The sequence below is a fragment of the Pelobates fuscus genome, chromosome 6, assembly GCF_036172605.1.
Source record: "Pelobates fuscus isolate aPelFus1 chromosome 6, aPelFus1.pri, whole genome shotgun sequence".
NCBI lineage: Eukaryota > Metazoa > Chordata > Amphibia > Anura > Pelobatidae > Pelobates > Pelobates fuscus.
In genome coordinates this window covers 96,134,570-96,154,519 of record NC_086322.1, presented here as the reverse complement: position 1 = coordinate 96,154,519, position 19,950 = coordinate 96,134,570, and the positions used below count along the sequence as shown (strand labels likewise).

General features: G+C 39.7%; 1 protein-coding gene across 6 annotated transcripts in view; it reads right to left on the bottom strand.

Moving 5' to 3' along the window:
- Positions 1-19,950, bottom strand: part of MICU3 (mitochondrial calcium uptake family member 3) — a 184,916-nt gene that overhangs the window by 94,989 nt on the left and 69,977 nt on the right. For all 6 annotated transcript variants that reach the window (XM_063458052.1, XM_063458053.1, XM_063458050.1 and 3 more), the window contains exon 4: positions 14,015-14,093. In XM_063458052.1, the coding sequence (XP_063314122.1) occupies positions 14,015-14,093 (79 nt within the window). The remainder of the gene's footprint in view (positions 1-14,014; positions 14,094-19,950) is intronic.

Sequence of the window (19,950 nt, the reverse complement as noted above, 5' to 3'; positions counted from 1 at the left end):
GCGTTCCAGAGTGTCTGTATAAGCAAGTAACTGCAATAGAAAAATGAATGTGGGCACAGTAATCTGAATACTTAACCGCCATATTGGTTATGGGCATTGTGTATATTATAAGGTGTTACTAACATATTACATTAACTTGAATCAATATAAAAGTGGGGTACTCTCAACCTTAGGGGTAATCTGATATATATATATATCTCAATATATGGTTTAGCATAAGTATATAGAGCTAAAATTGCTTATAATAAATATAATGGAAACGTAAAATTATAAATAGTATGCATAAGACAAAATATATATATTACATAAATGAGTAAAAATATATTATCTTACAATAAATATCGTACATAGCATAACTTAAAGGTCAAGGTCATCCTGTGTTATATTATTACAGGCAGGGTAATGTATATAAAACCAAAGATCATGCAGAACAAGTGGATATATAGAGGGGTGCTGATAAATGTAAAAAAGATCGAACGAAATGAAGAAAATCATTAAAAATAAAATAAAAAATTGTTATAAGAGTAAAAATGTAAATACATATGATATTAAAAATAAACAAAAATAAGCAGATCTTTAAGAGGATAAAAAACCATTAAGAGCTTATAAAAAAAAAAATATATATATATAAAAATATATAATTATAGAAAATTGTAAAGATCAAAATCTGCATTCAGCCCATTAGGGTGTAGGGTGTCGAGCTGGTACATATAGACATACATAAATACTGACATACATACATACTAACATACATACACACACAGCTCATTTTTCAGCCACCCTCCTTTTCTTTGCAGGAGGCTGGCTTGGGCTGATGGGAGTCGGTGCGGGCTCTCCCTTTTCATGGCCTGGCTGTCTCTCCTACCTCCCGCATGGAGGGAGCTGGGATGAAGTGATCCGTCGTCACTTCTTCCCAGCAGTACTTGCGGCTGCAATTTTTTTTAAAGTAGCCCGGTCACGCCATTACATGGCCACAGCGCTGACCGAGCCCCATCAGCGTGCGGGCCCCGGTGCAGCTGCATCGATCGCAGTTACGATACTACACATGGGGCAAGGTTGGCCGGGCCCCCCAGGGCCGACGGGTCCCTTGACAACCGTCATGGTTGTCACCCCCTGATGGCGGCCCTGATCTCAGTCATGGAGGTGGAGCAAGGCATGGCGAGACCAGCGCGGCAATGTGGAAAAGGTACGTTCAAAAACCTTTTTACTCCATTCTGAGGGGGGCTGGAGATCTAAACAGGCACTTGCTTGTATTCCTAACACTATAGTGTTCCTTTAATATACTTTGTGCATATCCTTATTGAAACTTGGGGCACACAAGTGCTTGTATAGTGCAGGATAGTATTTTATTATTTACAGTACCTCTGCACAAAACAGAGGGGCAAATCATAGTCCTCGTGAGGAAATGTGTTTCCTTACTGAATGAGAACCAGAAACAAGATCAAGATCAGAAACATTTATACAAGATCAAGTAAGTTGGTTCTGCAAACATGATAAGTTCTCAAAAAACTGCTATATATAAAACACTTGTGACCAACACATTTATTTATTTTTGTTAACAGGTTTATATTACTCATGTCACCGCGGGAAAAAATAAACAGAAAGTGTATGTTGTAATTAAGGTGACACTTAGTCAATATAATATAGTGTAGCAAACAGTACAAAATGATTTTCTATTGTTTTTGATTAGTTAGAAGAACAGTGGTAAAGGTTCTGAAAAATGCTCCCACAGCTCAATTAATTAATCAAGAGGCAACATAACAATGACCACCCACAGGCACACTTACCTCTCACTTATTTCATTTGTGCCCATTTCATTTTTCTCTATAATGCTATTTTTGTTATTGTATATGCCAAACACACAAAGCTGTTTGAATAATGGAGTATAGGGAAGTGAGAGTAAAATCTACATTTGCTCCATAGACCAGTTTTATATAGAGGAAAATTATAAATCACATTTCTTCTTTAAACTAAAATGCAAATTTCTCAGACTGTTTTCTTTGGGTCTTCCAGTGGCCAACCGACTATTAAATAAGACTGACAACTGTCTTTCTAGCCAGCTATAATTTTGGGCGAAACGCACAAGCACACACTTGCTCACTGCATTCAAGGTGCATCTCTAACTCCTCTCGCAGACAATATCATGGCTTCTCATACCCTCTCTTTATTGCCATTCCTCTCATATCTAACACTTGCTGGTGTTATTGCAACTTGTAAGAGCACAAATATCTCACCAAGTTTATTACTGAACTAGAAAACTAAATCTCTACTTCGATTTATTGTATCCTAAACTTCCCTAAGTCAGTTGTCAACCAACGACAGGTCACTAATGAATGAATAAAATCCATAGATAAACCCCGTGAATTGTAGAGGAATATTGTTGTATATATTGCATCCTGGATACACACAGGGCAGTTGTGAAATGTTACACACTTTGGCTAAACCTGAGATATTGGGAACCACTCTGTATTTTTTAATCTCAAAATAAGAAAGACATTAAGTTGTTTATAGCACGATGTAGACAAGGGCATATATATTTAGATATGTCAGTCAACTGCTGTCTCCTTACATGTAAGGGATGTGTGCTTTGTCACTGGTCTCATGTTTTGTGTATTTGTGTTCTGCACCAAAAGGTAGATCCCCAGATGTTGTTAAAATGCAACTAACATGATGCTTTGCCATTCTAAAGGCATCCTTAATAAATTCAAAGCATTATGGAAGCTATAATAATAATAAAACATCTAGGGATCTACCTTTTGGGCAGCCTTGTTTTACACTATACCAGCCATGTACTAACATGTCTACATCTTAACTGCAATGCAAAACATTCACAAATACAAATTTAATTTTGCAATGACATAGTCCATATCGCAGACCCCTCAGTCAAAGAAGTAGGGGAGAGTTATCAAAGACCCCTGTTCTAAAATTTAGAGTAAAAATGTAAACGTGGAGGAGTCATCAATGGCATGAATTTGCTGGTTCCACTGTTTTCCATATTTGATAAATCTCCCTCAATATATTTTTAGTGGAGCATCAAATGACACGTGTGCTTAACAAGACTTAGCACATGCTCTCGAGATGTTTCATTGTGACAATGAATGACAAGATACTTCTGGTATTAAAATGTTGTGAAAACATCCAGTTATCCACAAGTGTGATTAGCAACACAGCTATAGCACAAAGATCATAGCTATTTCAGCATAATAGAGTTGTTTCTTCAATGAGATAAAGCTGTTCCCTGGATAGCTCTTCACTGACTACACTTAAAGCTTTAATGAATGTGTTTAGGCTTAAAAATTCAGAGAGAAAATACTTTAGAAAAAAAAATGTGTTCTATTGCATGAAACACAATGCCTCTCTTTGACTTAAAGCTGTCCGTGATAATCAGTAGGAATCACATACAACTGTCTATCTGTGTCCAAGAGGCTAAAGGAGGATGTCAACATTTTTTCAAACCTTTGTAAAGGTGCATTGTTTTGGGGAACGTTTTTTTTTCTTTTGCTATTTTGTGGAGACTTGCTGTGGTTTGAAACTCAACACTAGGATTAACAGGTTTCATCCCAGCACAGGTATTTGGCCAGAGTACAGAAAAAAAACTACCGCCTAAATACTCAGAGCACATGGGCTTTGCATCTTCAAAGATCTGCAATAGGAGGGACTGGGATACACCAAATAGAGTAAAGCATGTTAATCACCCACAGAGCATGGTAAGCAAATTGTTTTGTTTGAACTCAGTCTTGTAATGGTTTCATGGATGAATTTGTAGGAAAGTTTATTATGGCTTTGCAGAGTTGACAACAAGCCGAAGAAAAGAATAGAGTGCAAAGGTCATTTAACTCTTTTAATACTAGCTGATACCTTCGCCAATACTTTTTTCCCTAGAAAAATACAGAAAAACTTTAAAGTAAAACAATTAAACAATGAACAATTATTGCAGAAACACAGGCAATACTTTTATTTTTTCCAGTAGTATAATATTTTTGGTTATGTTTGGGCAATACATATTTAGATCTATTTATATAAAAATGTCACAAGTATTGATTGGGCTTGGTTAATTTTGTCTTTATTCATATCATTAAATAATAATTTATTTATTGTATAATGCCTTATACAACACAGAAAAAATAAAATCAGCAGTTCACTGTGTATCACACAACTTTCTCAATTGGACTGATGACGTGTACACCTCTCTGGTGCCATAGAGTTCAGAGACAGAAACACAAAGGAGGAATCCCAACTCATCTAATGTTCATATTACCAAGTGCGCAGGGGGAGGGAGGGAACACTCCTTGTCCCTTCTCCTACCCTGTAGATTGAGTGGTGTAGTTAAAGTATGAGCCAGCATATGCTCTCACTGAATGCTATTATTATTATGTTATTATTTATATAGCGCCAACAAATTCTGCAACGCTTTACAGAGGATGTACGAATAAACATGTAGAGGGGTTGAGGGCCCTGCTCAATAAGCTTACATGCTAGAGGGAGTGGGGTAAAGTGATACAAAAGGTAAGGATAGTATTAGACTAATGACAGTTGCAAGAGAGGAATCAGTTGGGAGCTATTAACAGTTTAATTGATACGCTTTTATGAAGTAGTGGGGTTTTTAATGATTTTTTGAAGGAGTGGAGACTGGGTGAGCATCTAACGGAGGAGGGAAGTGAGTTCCACAGGAACGGTGCAGCCCTCGAGAAGTCTTGAAGGCGAGCATCAGAGGTTGGAGTACGGACAGAAGATAGACGCAAGTCATCAGCAGAGCGTAAGGGCCTAGACAGGACATACTTGTGTATTAGGGAGGATAGATAGGTGGGAGCAGCATTATGTAGAGAATTGAAAGCAAGAACCAGAATTGTAAATTGAGCTTACAGGAAACCAATGTAGGGACTGACAGAAGGGTGAGGCGTGGGAGGTGCGGGCGGGATCTAAGAGACAAAATATGAAGTTACCATATATTTATTAAAGTAGTAAAATTAATACCCGGGGATTAAAACCTCCCAAGTAACAGTGAATGTCTTACCTTCACCTCATACATCCAATATATATTTGGACACGAGGGTATTTTCATTATCATTTACCTTAAACACTCTGGTGTTAAATTATGTTTTGAATATTTGTGAATATGTTAAATATATTTTTTCTTAACATGTTACGGCTCTTTTTTATTTTAGATCCGTGATAACCATGAATGTAAAGACTTTTGAAAATCTGTAGACTCTTAGAACAAGTGCTTATAGTGCTGGAGTCACTGGAGTCACTAAAGTCACTAGAGCTACTAGACAGAAACAAAGAACCTTGCACACTGATACCGCATAAAGGCTACAACCTACGACCAAGGAGGTGCTCCGTGTCAGGGGTGGACACAGCTGAATCCACCAATGTAAGCTGGAAGGTGGAAGGACATAGGAGACACTCCAAGATCAAGAAGGTTAATTTTATTAGTGGGATCACCACCTTACAATATAAAGTGCAACGGATCAGCAGAGCCTTAATCATGCATAAAGGTTACAAAGTAACACGTGCTTAAATAAGCCAAAACCTCCATTAATTACAATTAAAGAATGACATCATATGTTAAACAAACATATGTGTGGAATAAAATATATGACCTGCAGTCTAACAACACAGCATGCAAAATTCTTAAAGGCATAATGACCAATATAATATAAATCATAATCCATTCACTAAAGATGAAGGATAAATATCCTAAAATATATAATATATTTGCAAAACAGATTTTAGCAGAAACAAATATATTTTTCATCAATACCTCATTAAAGGTTCTAAGAAAAAATCTATACAAAATCCTAAATCGCACCTTAGAATTGACATGGAATCAGCACATATTGGTAAAACAAATAAGGCGATAATACCATGTTAGAGATGAAAGTAACAAGTTATACTAGTTCACCATTTAGCTTGCATACAATTTAACCATATGGTACAAAATGAATACATATAAATTGAAACATGTATCTAATACTGAAAGAGAAGAAGCATAAGTAAAAAAAAACTGCTTCAAATGAACTAATAATAGAGATGTAATATACCAAATATGTTTTATATCATGATATAAATGAAATATTGGAATTATTAGACATTTTAGAAACATGAAGAGTACAATAAATGTGAGTCAATTTCACACTATCAAATATGTAAATCTGAATATGCTCAATGTATAGCCAACACATAATAGGTGGACACAAAAGGATATAATGTAACTAAATAATATGAAAAAAACAAAATTACTGAACAAGTAATCCTAAAAATTAAAAATATAAAAAGAAAATAAGAAAAATTTACCATTAATTCTCTAATAATATATGCAAATCCTCATATTCCTCACATATAACCATCATATCGAGGTGGGTATAAGAGGGTACAATGTAACTTCAGATAGCATGAAAAACGACAGGGAGAAAAGGCAAAATCATCGTCATGACCAACACTATTCAAAAATTATAAAAAATTCCCTATTAAGCCCCTTAGGCGTCTAAAGTGTGTATCCAAAAGGACTCCTTTTTTAGTAGACCTTGACGGTTACCACCTCTCCTTAATGGAGGCACATAATCAATCACTTGAAAACGCAGTTGGGATATATTATGATTATGTTCCGAAAAATGTGCAGGTATAGGAAGCTCCCAGTGTTTAGTTCTGATGGTGAGTTTATGTTTATTGAGTCTCTCTCGGATCTTCATAGTGGTCTCTCCTACATAGAGAAGGCCACACGGGCACTTCAGAACATAAACAACATAGATAGACTCAAAAGTAAAATAATTTTTGATGTTATAAGCTCGACCTGTGAGGGGATGAAAACATTTATTGCCCTTAATGATGAAATTGCAAGAATTGCAGTTATGACATGTGAATGTGCCATAGATTGAGTTGAAAGGAATTGTTGAGTTTTTAGCTATAAGGGACCAATCTGCTTTTACTAGTGTATTTCTAATATTCTGTGGTCTTTTATACAAAAATAGAGGAGTAGATTGTAATTCCGGAATATCTGGGAATGATCTCTTTAAGATCCCCCAGTGAGTGTGGATGATATGGGCCACTTTGTAACTGTATGAACTAAAAGTAGATACAAAAGGTATCTGGGTCTGATTTTTAGAATTTTTTTGTTTAGGTCTCAATAAAGAATCTCTTTCCATATTCAGTACTTTTTCCTTTTCAGAATTTAGCAATGTAACTGGATAGCGACGACATAAAAACGTATTACTCATCTCATGAAGTCGATGATATCCCATTTTTGGAATCTGAAACATTCCTGGCCACCCTGATAAACTGGCTGCGGGGTAAAGAGCGAATGGTCCATTGGGGATGGAAGCTATTAAATTCCAACAGACTATTCCTGTTTGTAAGTTTGACATAAAGGTCTGTCAGAAAGCTATCACCTTGACGAGTGATCTTGAGGTCTAAGAAATTAATAGTGACCTCGCTCTGTTCCATGGTGAGTTGTATATCACTACAGATAGCATTCATGTCACAGAAAAATATATCCAATTCTTCCTTGGTTCCACACCATATGCCAAACACGTCATCGATGAATCTCCACCAGACACGCGCATGCACAACAAATTAAATAAATAAATTATGCGCATATACATGTTGGTTTCGAACCCATGCATGAACAAGTTGGCATATGGGGCCATATTCTAACCTATGGTCATTCCCCTCAATTGTCTATAGTAACTATCTCCAAACAAAAAATTGTTCCTATTGTCAAGGATTAATCAACCTTTAATTATGTTCAGAAAGAGAACTTAATGTAGGACAAAGTTAATTTAACATAAAGTATAACATGAGTCCAAGGTAGCCAATTTTAATATAGGCTAGCCATTTATGGCACCTACAAGCTTGAGCCTTGGAATCAAGGTGCATTCCTTCACACTATGTAACAACAAATCTAGAATAGAAATAAAAAAATTCAACTTGTGCATTAGAGAATTGACTCCTATCCAGAACATCTCGGATCGTATGTAATCCCGCCTCATTGGGGATTAAGATATAGAGGCTTATATCCCAAGTAAATAATATACACGGGGTATCGATTTTGAGAGTGGACAATTTTTGAAGGACACCACTACTATCCAATATATATGACCTTGCTTCACCAACAAAAGGTTGCAGAATTCTGTCCAGGAAGACCGACAGTGGCTGCAGTGCAGAGTCAGTGCTGGCCACCATCGGTCTACTCGGAGGATCTACTTGTGTGTGTATCTTAGGCAATATATAGAAGGTTGACATAATGGGGAATTCCTTAATGAGATAAGTTTTAAGAGTCTAATCTATAATTCGATTTGAAACTGCACCTTCTATTAGAAATTCTTCCTCTCCAATGAGTGAGGGAGTGGGGTCTCTTGGGCAAATTTCATAGGTGTTAACATCACCCAGCTGACATTCCACTTCCTTAATATAATCAATTTTATTCATGACCACCATGGCTCCACCTTTGTCAGCAGATTTAATCATAAGATCACGATTCTTTTTTAGAGATAATAAAGCTTTTGTCAGTCATCAAATTATCCAAATCTTTACATATTATTTAGAAAATAACTCAACTTCTGGTGTCATAATATTGCTCACTGACCTGCACATCACACAACTTTTATAGAGGAGCACAAATTGGACATAGTTCTTCCCCTCCTTACTCCTGGGGACTGGTTTCTTTGGTATCACACTGGTCACTGTAGCAACATCGATTGAATACTATCCATGACCTTGTTATGATTGACATTTTTTTTTGTGTTTGTTTCATTTATGTTCTATTGTTAAACTCAAAACTTTGAATGTACCTGTTCTTGTGCTCAGATGACAAAGATGGTGAATCATAACTGCCTTCCTGCTGTTGATATACTGAACGACAATTTTTGTATATTTCATTCACAATACTGTTTTAATATATATATATTTATAGATATATGAAAAATATATCATAAAAATCAATCATATAAAAAATATCAATATATAAAAAATTATCAAAATACTGAAATATTTTTCAAACTATTCAATAAATTTAAAGAAATATATTAAAAATAAAACCAAAAAAAATCTATACTGGAAGTTCATTTGTAAAGCAAGCTCTGCCCAAACAATAACATAAGGTTACAGCTCTCAGACACTCCAGGGATTCCAAGTAGGGGTTATATGAGATATGAAGTTCAGCACTTACAACGGTTCCATTTATGAAAATACATGAATGATACTGTTACAGGAAGTACACACCAGAAGTGACATACCGGAAGTGATGTCATACGGGCACAGTACCCGCGAAAATCAACTGAAAACTCCTCTGAAACAGCTGAACTACCAATGGGAAGAGATGACAGCCACATACAAGGTAGGACTGGAGAGGGAAGGGTTATGCTGCTATTTTATCCTTTTGTTAGGATATTTTATATATACAAATGTATTTTTTATTGTGGTGTGCTTGAAGATAAGTCTCCAGATGCCTTGCCTTTATGCCCCCTACCAGAGCCGGAAATTTCCCGGTGGGCTGCGGCACCTAGGGCCGGAATACAGGCCTAGTGTGACCTTTGCGGCCGGCCTTAGGGTTGTGTGAGGCGAGCTGTGTCGGCAGCACTCACAGATCCCCAGTGCCAAAGGGAACCTTGGCTGTAATAAACCCGACAGAGGCACTATGAGCAGAGCCACTGTTGGGGTATAGAACGCAGCCGCACAGACTTTCATGCATGCTGCCTCATATACTGATCAGAGCAGCTCTGTGCGGCTCGTTCCAGGGAAGTGACGTCATGAGTCAAAGGGCAGCACGAGCCGCGCAGAGCTGCCATGATAAGCAGTACAGGCAGCACACTGATTTCATGAGGCTCTACATTCAGGTAGGGTAGGTCCTCATTATCAATGTCTGGGATAGGTCTTGAGTGGGGGGAATGAGGAGAATCTGTACCTCTCTAAAGGAGTGGGTTTAGAAGTGATTGGGGTACTATCTATGGGTAAGGATTGGGGCGCTATCTATGGGGGAGGGATTGGGGTTCTATCTATGAGGAGGAGGAGGATTGGGGTACTATCTATGAGGAGGGGGATTGGGGTACTATCTATGAGGAGGGGGATTGGGATACTATCTATTAGGAGGTGGATTGGGGTACTATACATGAGGAGGGTGATTGGGGTACTAGCTATGGGGGAGGGATTGGGGCACTATCTATGGGGGATTGGGGTACTATATATGAGGAGGGGGGTTGGGATACTATCTATGAGGAGAGGGATTGGAGTACTATATATGAGGAGCGCTATTGGGGCACTATTTACGAGGAGGGGAATTGGGGTATTATATATGAGGAGGGGGATTGGGATACTATCTATGAGTAGGGGGATTGGGGTACTATCTATGAGTAGGGGGATTGGGGTACTATCTATGGGGGAGGGATTGGGGCAATATCTATGGGGAAGGGATTGGGGCACTAACTATGAGGAGGGGTATTGGGATACTCTCCCTGGGGGAATGGGACTTGGGTACTCTCTATAGGGAGGTGGACTGGGGGGTAGAATGTATACTATCTATGGGGGGAGAATGGGGTGAGGAGGAAAACTGAGTACTAGGAGGAGAATGTAGTATCATCTATGGGGGAGAGGAGGTGAGTAGGTTACTTCTATGGGGGAAATTGAAACATAGAAACATAGAAACATAGAATGTGACGGCAGATAAGAACCATTCGGCCCATCTAGTCTGCCCAGTTTTCTAAATACTTTCATTAGTCCCTGGCATTATCTTATAGTTAGGATAGCCTTATGCCTATCCCACGCATGCTTAAACTTCTTTACTGTGTTAACCTCTACCACTTCAGCTGGAAGGCTATTCCATGCATCCACTACCCTCTCAGTAAAGTAATACTTCCTGATATTATGTTTAAACCTTTGTCCTTCTAGGACAATTGGTCACTATCTATAGGGTAACATAGGCTATTAACTATGTGGGGAAGGGAATAGGCTACTAACTACAGAGGGCAGAGACTAGGCTTCTACCTTGGGGAAATGGGGGTGGGGGGGTGGGGGGAGGGCACAGACTACAAACTATGGGGCAGTAATGGGCTACTAGCTATTGGAGATGGGAATGGGCAACAGACAATGAGGGTTACAAATTCACTACTTCATTCACGCAGACAAGGCCCACCGTACACAAAAACACTTTGAGCCACTACACACTTATGTACCTATATGCTCATCAAACCTCCAGACATGTCACTGCATTCACACACAGACTCTCCACACACACATGTCCCTACATTCAAGCACATTGACCTGCTCCATATATATGCACCTGTATCCACACAAACTACATACAAACATGGCCCTGCATTTACACACACACACACACACACACATAAAACTATCAATACCTTGGATTTAAACATCAGAGCTGAGCTAATTGTTGTCAGCTCAGTTTCTTTCAAATGGCTGACACCTCCAAGCTTAGTAGTGATGAATATAAATGTGAGTGAGGGGGTGGGCATGTGGCTGTAGTGATTCTTGCAAACCATTGCAGCTATAATCAAAGGTATGCTATGACCTCCCTACACCAAAAGCAAGACAGGAAGCAGTGCCAGAATACCCTTAAGCAGGGCCGGATTAACATAGGGGCTGGTGGAGCTGTAGCTCCAGGCCCAGACCCATGGAATAGGCCCATTTAAAAAAAAAAAAAAAAAAATGTTTACTTTTTTTTTCACACTAATCTTAGGTTTGCCACCTGACTGGTATTTTAAGGCACAACTGGTATTTGAGGCTGCTTGACCGTGACGGTATTTCAGTAATACCGGCAATATAAATGCAAATATGTTTCTCAGTATAAAAGGAGATTACTCTGCAATACCAGCACCGGCCAGTAGGGGTCACTGTGTATGGAGAGAGGCAGGGATAGGAAGTTACAGCATCTCCCTGCCTCTCTCTACTCACTGATCCCCGGGGGAGCAGCTACACAGCACAGAGAGTCCAGACAGCAGCTCCCAGCCTGCAGAGACAGACTACAGTACATGTATGTGAAGGATGGGGGGAAAGGCAGCAGGAAGACATTGGGACACTGAGACATGTGGACACGGTCTCAGTGTCCCCATGTCTCCCTGCTGCCTTTCCCCCCATCCTTCACATACCTGTACTGTAGTCTGTCTCTGCAGGATGGGAGCTGCTGTCTGGACTTCCTGTGCTGTGTAGCTGCTGTGGCCCCATGTCTCCCAGTGGCCCTATGCCTCCCAGCCAGTGTCCCTAGTGTCTCCATGTCTCCCAGTGTCTGTGTCCCCATGACTCTGTGTCCCTAGTGTCCCCATGTCTTCCAGTGTCCCCAAATGGCTGTGTCTCCATGTCTCCCAGTGTCCCCATGTCTATGTCCACAAGTGCCCCCATGTCTCCCAGTGTCCCCAAGTGTCTGTGTCCCCATGCCTCCCAGCCAGTGTCCTTAGTGTCTCAGTGTCCCCATGTCTCCCATTGTCCCCTGGTCACCCGGTGTCTGTGTTCCCATGTCTCTCAGTGTCCCCAGTGTCTTAGTTTCCCCAAATGTCTGTGTCCCCATGTGTCCCAGTGTCTGTGTCCCCATGTCTCTGTACCCCTAGTGTCTGTGTCCCCATGTCTTCCAGTGTCCCCATGTCTCCCAGTGTCTCCATGTCTCCCAATGTCCCCATGTCTGTCTCTACAAGTACCCCCATGTCTCCCAGTGTCCCCAAGTGTCTCAGTGCCACCATGTCTCACTGTGTCCCCATGTCTCACTGTGTCCCCTTGTCTCACTGTGTCCGCTAGTATCCTAGTGACAGTGACACTTTGATACATAGGAACACTGATGCCAGACTGGCCTTCCATTTCTTTGGACAGACATGAACCCTTTTTGAGCATGTTCACCCCTTTTGGCAGTTCTGGTCACATGATTTGCGTACTTGACCCACCCTTTTACCCCGCCCATTGACTTCCTGCTTCACTGGACACTGCTGTTAGGGGGTATGGATTTACTTGAAAGATGAAAGCATAAATTAGCTAAAGAGATTAGCATAGAGTATGTGTTTTCTTATAGCTGCATCCTTTGAGTTTCCCTCCAACACCATCTCCATCAGATACATGACGCTTGAGAGGTATGACTGTTTTAGTGTTTTTGGTCCATAAGATTCTGTAATTAGGCCCCATTACAATTGTCAGCACCAGGCCCATGGGGCTCTTAATCTGGCCCTGCCCATAAGGAGGCCTAGGGTGGGCTCCTGTCTGGGCTTGGAGACAGGAGCTCTAAGAGTGTGCCCCAATCTGGCATCCTGTTTAGGGCCGCCCGTGGGCAACCTTAATCTGGCTCTAACAAAAAGCACATGTTATTATGCTGCTTGGAGTTTCCCTTTAATAACAATAAATGGGTGCAAAATGAGCTAATACACTTTCAGATAAAAGAATGTCTGAGAATAACAAATTGAGGTCCATCATCTTCTTGGCAAGGCAAAACAGATATTAGTTCGCTCAGGTGTTTGTCCAAGACGACATCTTTTTTTACACTGCAAATTAAGGCGTTTCTAGCCCTGCCAACAATTGACAGATCAGAAACACAAGCGCATGTTATCACATCTCCAAAGCAAAGTCTGCCAGAAAAAAAGGGAATGCTAAAAGGTTTCAGAGACTATTCATGTCAAAGCTGTCATTTTTTTTTTTTTTTGGGGGGGGGGGGGGGGGGAAGAGTCTACAATGACACAATACTGTATCTTATAATAACAGGTATTTGACCAATTCCTCTTATGTTGCTAATTCACTGTTATGGAAACAAAATGGTACTGCAAACATGCAGACCGGCAACAAGACACTTCAAAGGACAATTACACTCTAAGTTGTTTTTTCTATAACATGTTTGGTACAGCTGGTTTTACATCAATAAAACATGAATATTATACTGCCGGAGGAAGAAAAGCAAAAATAAGTAACAAGGTAACAAAACGTTACAATTATAAGAGAAAAGCAAAAAAATGTAAACAATCTATAGAAATGTTAATCATCAAACTAATAATAATGATTCATGTATTATGTTTTCTCAGATTTAAAGCTGTACCTTTATCTCCAAGCGTTCGGAAAAATCGTGATGATCCTTTCCAAACTGGTGGTGTGTCTAATAGCATCTGAGTCAACTCCTAAAATAAAGAAACATTTCACTTGTGACATAAGAAACAGATACAGAACAATTTGATCAATTGACTAAACGAAGGCACGCGGTAAACTGAGAGCAGAGTTACAAAATATTTTGACGCGTTTGGAAAGAAAAAAAAGCTCAGTCTGCACAATTGATATTTTTTCACTACTTTTATTTACAATTTTGGAAGGAAGTTTTTAAAGTGATTTCATCATTTTTGAGCTTTACTAAGACAAAGTAATGCTGCTTTAAGTCATCATAAAATGTTACTTAGTGCACAAATAATATACAAAAACATTGTTGTATGTTGAAAATCTAAGTAGACTACAGAAATTACACTGCGTTGTTTAATATATCTGCTTAGTTGCACTGTTTCTTTAGGAGCTTGGCGTTCAGGCACGCGGGCGCCTTGTGAAAGTGAATTTACACATGGTTTCAGCTTGGGCTCCCAACGGGTCGCGGCGTGGTGTGGAGAGCCGTGGCACCACATCCTGCTATTAGATTGAGCATAAGGTTATATCTTTACATTGTGCTGGCAGTTTTGCTAGCAAATGTACATATCAGGAGGAAAAAAACATTTTTTTACAAAAAAAAATTCTCCCAGCTGTCAGTCAATGCCTCTATGTGCCATGGCATTGAATGACAAGGGAGAGAAAAAAGAACTCCCACAGGAGGTCCCTCTGCTCTCCACCCATAGCAACCACAGCACATATACTGTGGTTGCAATGGGAACTCCTAAACCTGTGCTTCTAGCACCAGGTAAGTATAGGAACGGAGTGATATGATCTCACTCCGCTCTGACGCTGGCAACTAAGAGGATGCATCTCAAACAAGGTAAATAAAAGAAGACTTTGGGAGGAGTGCAGAGGATGGCCACGTTACATGAAGAGTAACACTGTTACGTCTGTTACGTATTTGACGGGAGGTGTCCAGGAGGCAGGAATCGGCCAAGGCATAGTACCAAAGGGAAAACCAAATTCGTAGTCAAGGAAAGCCAGGGGTTAGGTCAGGCGCCACGGGTTCAGAGACGATAGAACAGGCAGAGGGTCAGATACCAGATAAATCAAACAAGGCAGGAAAGGCACACTGATGTTAACACCACAGTAAGCACAGTAGAACTGAGCAGTGAGGTAGAGATAGACTGAGATTATATAGGGGAGAGGTATCCACCTCTCACATTCTATTGGTTTTAGATGCACTGTTTCTTTAAGAGCTTGGCGTTCAGGCACGCGCGCGCCTTGTGAAAGTGAATTCGCACGTGGTTTCAGCTGGGGCTTCCAAGGGTCGCGGCGTGGTGTGGAGAGCCGTGGTGTGGAGAGCCATGGCACCACATCCATGTGCTGCAGGGGTGCCGGTCAACTGCTCACACTGCTGGGCAGACTGGAGTCCTCGGCGTGCACTGAGAGGAGACCGCTATAGCCGCAGGTGGAGATGTGGCGGGGGACCTACAGGTAAGTGCAGTTGTGACAAACACCTACGAATCTGCGTTGGAATGGAGGAGAAGTGAGTAAATCTTTATAATTTAAATTGGATGCAACATGTATATTTGTGATACATAGTGTATTCGGTGTATATGGGAGCGATTTCAGGTAAGTTAATTTTTTCACAAAAGATTCACTTTAGCATTATTATCTGTTTTAGATAACATTATTCACATCCCAACATATTTTTAGTGAAATACAAGTTTTAACATGCAGTTGAACTTTGTCTTTTTCTTTATTTTATAAGATCTAAATAACTGGAAAGAAGGCACATTCAATGCTTGACATGGTTTGTTTAATCTGAAACAGATCACTGGATTTTCATAAGACATGTTGTGAACACTGCACACAGCAATTGGAATTATTCTACAATAACAAAGGCATCAGTAAGACAAAGCTGTTTTCCTAGAAAGAGCTCAACAGGTTAAAGAATACTGCAGTTAACACAGAGAGAGGAAGACAGTGCAATTCACCGATACCTCTCCACTGAAAACAGATTTCATCCATTGTGCTTTTGGCATTGTAGGTAGAATGTGTCATTCTGTCTGCTGTGAGTGCGAACACCCATCATAATAAGGCAGAAAGGTTAAAAGAAACTTGGGGAACTGAATCTCATGAGACCTGGCTAATCTTTATGAGGATAACTAGATTCCCAAATTGTGGACCATCCAGGAGTGGGCAGTCCTTTTCTTTTGGATAATATAACATTAATATTTATGCACATTTGTAGCTGCACTGCCATCAATGCACACAGTGAACAAAAAAAGAGAAATAAGCACTATGGCATGCTTCTCTCTCCTTATCTAAAGAAACTGATACATTACTGAAAATTCCAGCACAGAGAACACTCTCTTATTGATATACAGAACTGAGGACAGATACACTGTAGATAGAGGTCTCGGATTCCATCAACAGCTCTTTCAGATTTATACATTTATATGGCCAGCTAATGGAACAGATGTCGGTTTCCACAGTGACATTAGTGATCTAAAAAGTACTAATACTAAACACTAATAAAACCAGAGATTTATATGTAAAAGTATGCTTGGTGGCAATGGAAAAAAATAGTACGGCATTATTTAAAAATGAGAGTGATTTTACAGTGGTTTAAGGGATTGGAAATAGAATAAAAGAGCTTTTTTTTACCCAGATTCTTAAGGGATACAAACATATATATTAAAAGAAATTAAGCTTGTACGGAAAAATACAGAAAAATAATCATCTATTGTAGTTACATAACCAATTTCTTTGTGTTTATAAGTTCTGGGTTATTCAGTGATGTGAATTTGAGGTTATTTAGTAACTCCAATAGCCATTATGTATAGGGGCTGCTTGTGGAATTGTGTGTGGATGACATGTCACATTGTGTGTTTGATTTGGTATATGTGTGTTTGTGTGTGTATGTGGATAGTCCATAGTGTTGTGTTTGTGTGGACTGTTTCTATTATTTGTATAAGTGTGAGGCTTATTCTACTCCAGTGCGGGGTTTTGTTCACCAGTGCTGGGATATAGTGATCTGAGATCACTTCCTCTAAATACTGCAATGCATAAATTGAGGATTGCCCTTTACCACCTGCAATCACCACTCTGTTTACACTAAGGACTCCTGATAGGCCCTGCCTGTTTGGCTCTAGTAGCCTTAAGTGCCGTACAAAGGCACTCCAAGTGCCATCCATGACACATGTGCCATAGGTTGCTGACCCCTGATCTACAGTATTAAGTCCTCATACACAAGTCCCTCTACATGTGGATTTGTTTTGTTCTTATAAAACAACATTGCATGAGTTAATAAGGCATCTATAAAAATTACAACTCACTCATCTCCTCTTGTGCTCATATTGCTTATTATGAAAGCACCTGCCAACTTCAAATACCAGGTGCTATTTGATGAAAGGTATGGCTTCCCCCTCTGTTTAAAACTAACATGAATGTGTAAGAATCAAACTACATAAGAACAAAGATTTATATAAGCTCAGTGCACGTTGCCCCTAACCAAACACATGCATTTATGTAGTAGTATTAAATCAGATGCTGAACAAAAAGTAATTAAACATTAAAACACTAAATATCTGAGTGATATAACACTTGCAAAAAAGGAATTGTTGAGTCCAAACACTGAGTAACATGTGTGGCAGATGAAAAGTTAGATTTGTTTAGTCAAACCTGGAAAAAGGAAGTACATGATGATGTTTACATGAAAAGGACTAAAATAAAAACTATAGATTATATTGCACACTTTGGTTTTCGTTTTTTTGTTTCTTCCACCAGAGTTTACAAACTGGAATCTTGAGTTGTTTGCAAGTTCAAAAATATAACTAAATGGAGACAGGGCTTGGTCGCCATACTAAAACGTTGCAGATGACATGAGCTCCTGACTACACTCAATTTAAATGTGATACAGTCAGGTCCATAAATATTGGGACATCGACACAATTCTAATCTTTTTGGCTCTTGTGATAATTGTGATAAAATTCCAATTAACTAATTAAGCATGATAGATTGATCACTAATGAGCAATTTAATCTATTATAGATAGCTAAGATGGCACTTGGCTTAAACTGTGTCGCACTAAGAAATTCAACTAAGATAACATTGCATAAAATATTCCATAGCATGTCTGGCCAATATCCAAAAAGGCCCACGTGCTGAAAAGAGGGATCTGGTGCCAACAATGTGTAGAAAGATAAGAGTAGGGACATAGATAGAATAAGATACCGCATGTGTCTGGCATGGGCCTTGGGTGGTCATGACTGGCCTGATCAACCATACTGATTACCTAATGTGCATGACAAGATACATGCTGGGCTGCACTGATAAGAAATCTTGGAAAAGTTACAAACTTGGTAAAAGGTATAAAAGACGGAGAAACTTGGCACTCACTTGGAGAACTACCCACCTATAATGCGGACGCGTGTTGCTGGTCTCTGCTGTTCCCAGAGAGGGTCCCTCCAAGCCTGACAGTCAAAGTTCCCCAGTCGTGCAGAGGACACAACCAAGCCCCTCTAATGGTGATGTATACTTAAGCTGATATTTCTAGAAACTAAGCTGTTTTGAAGTGAATGCATGCAACTACTTAATGAGAGTTAAGCTTACTCTGTATTGGGTCCCCTTGTGGACAATAAAGTGTGGTGTGAATTCTTATCTGCAACTTGGTCTCTGTGTGGTTTCTTTTTCCTATAGCCCAAGATACTCATCCCGAACTGGGTTGTGTGCCCGCCAATATCGTTATAAACCTTATTAGGTAATTAATTGTTAGTTTTTGGATATTGGTGCTTCATGAATTTAATGATTAGGCACAACAGCTCTATACACCACCACAATGGATTTGAAATGAAATGAACAAGATGTTCGTTAATTGCAGACTTTCAGCTTTAATTTGAGGGTATTTACATCCAAATCAGGTGAACGGTGTAGTAATTACAACAGTTTGTATATGTGCCCCCCACTTTTCAAGGGACCAAAAGTAATGGGACAATTGGCTGATCAACTGTTCCATGGCCAGGTGTGTGTTATTCCCTCATTATCCCATTTACAAGGAGTAGATAAAAGGTCCAGAGTTCATTTCAAGTGTGCTATTTGCATTTGGAATCTGTTGCTGTCAACTCTCAATATGAGACCCAAAGAGCTGTTACTATCAGTGAAGCAAGGCATCATTAGGCTAAAAAAACAAAAAAAAACCATCAGAGAGATAGCAAAAACATTAGGTGTGGCCAAATCAACTGTTTGGAACATCCTTAAAAAGAAAGAACGCACCGGTGAGCTCAGCAACCAAAAGACCCGGAAGACCATGGAAAACAACTGTGGTGGATGACCGAAGAATTCTTTCCCTGGTGAAGAAAACACCCTTCACAACAGTTGGCCAGATCAAGAACACTCTCCAGGAGGTAGGTGTATGTGTGTCAAAGTCAACAATCAAGAGAAGACTTCACCAGAGTGAATACAGAGGGTTCACCACAAGATGTAAACCATTGGTGAGCCTCAAAAACAGGAAGGCCAGATTAGAGTTTGCCAAACACATCTAAAAAAGCCTTCACAGTTCTGGAACAACATCCTACGGACAGATGAGACCAATATCAACTTGTACCAGAGTGATGGGAAAAGAAGAGTATGGAGAAGGAAAGGAACTGCTCATGATCCAAAGCACACCACCTCATCAGTAAAGCATGGTGGTGGTAGTGTCATGGCGTGGGCATGTATGGCTGCCAATGGAACTGGTTCTCTTGTATTTATTGACGATGTGACTGCTGACAAAAGCAGCAGGATGAATTCTGAAGTGTTTTGGGCAATATTATCTTCTCATATTCAGCCAAATGCTTCACAACACATTGGACGGCGCTTCACAGTGCAGATGGACAATGACCCGAAGCATACTGCAAA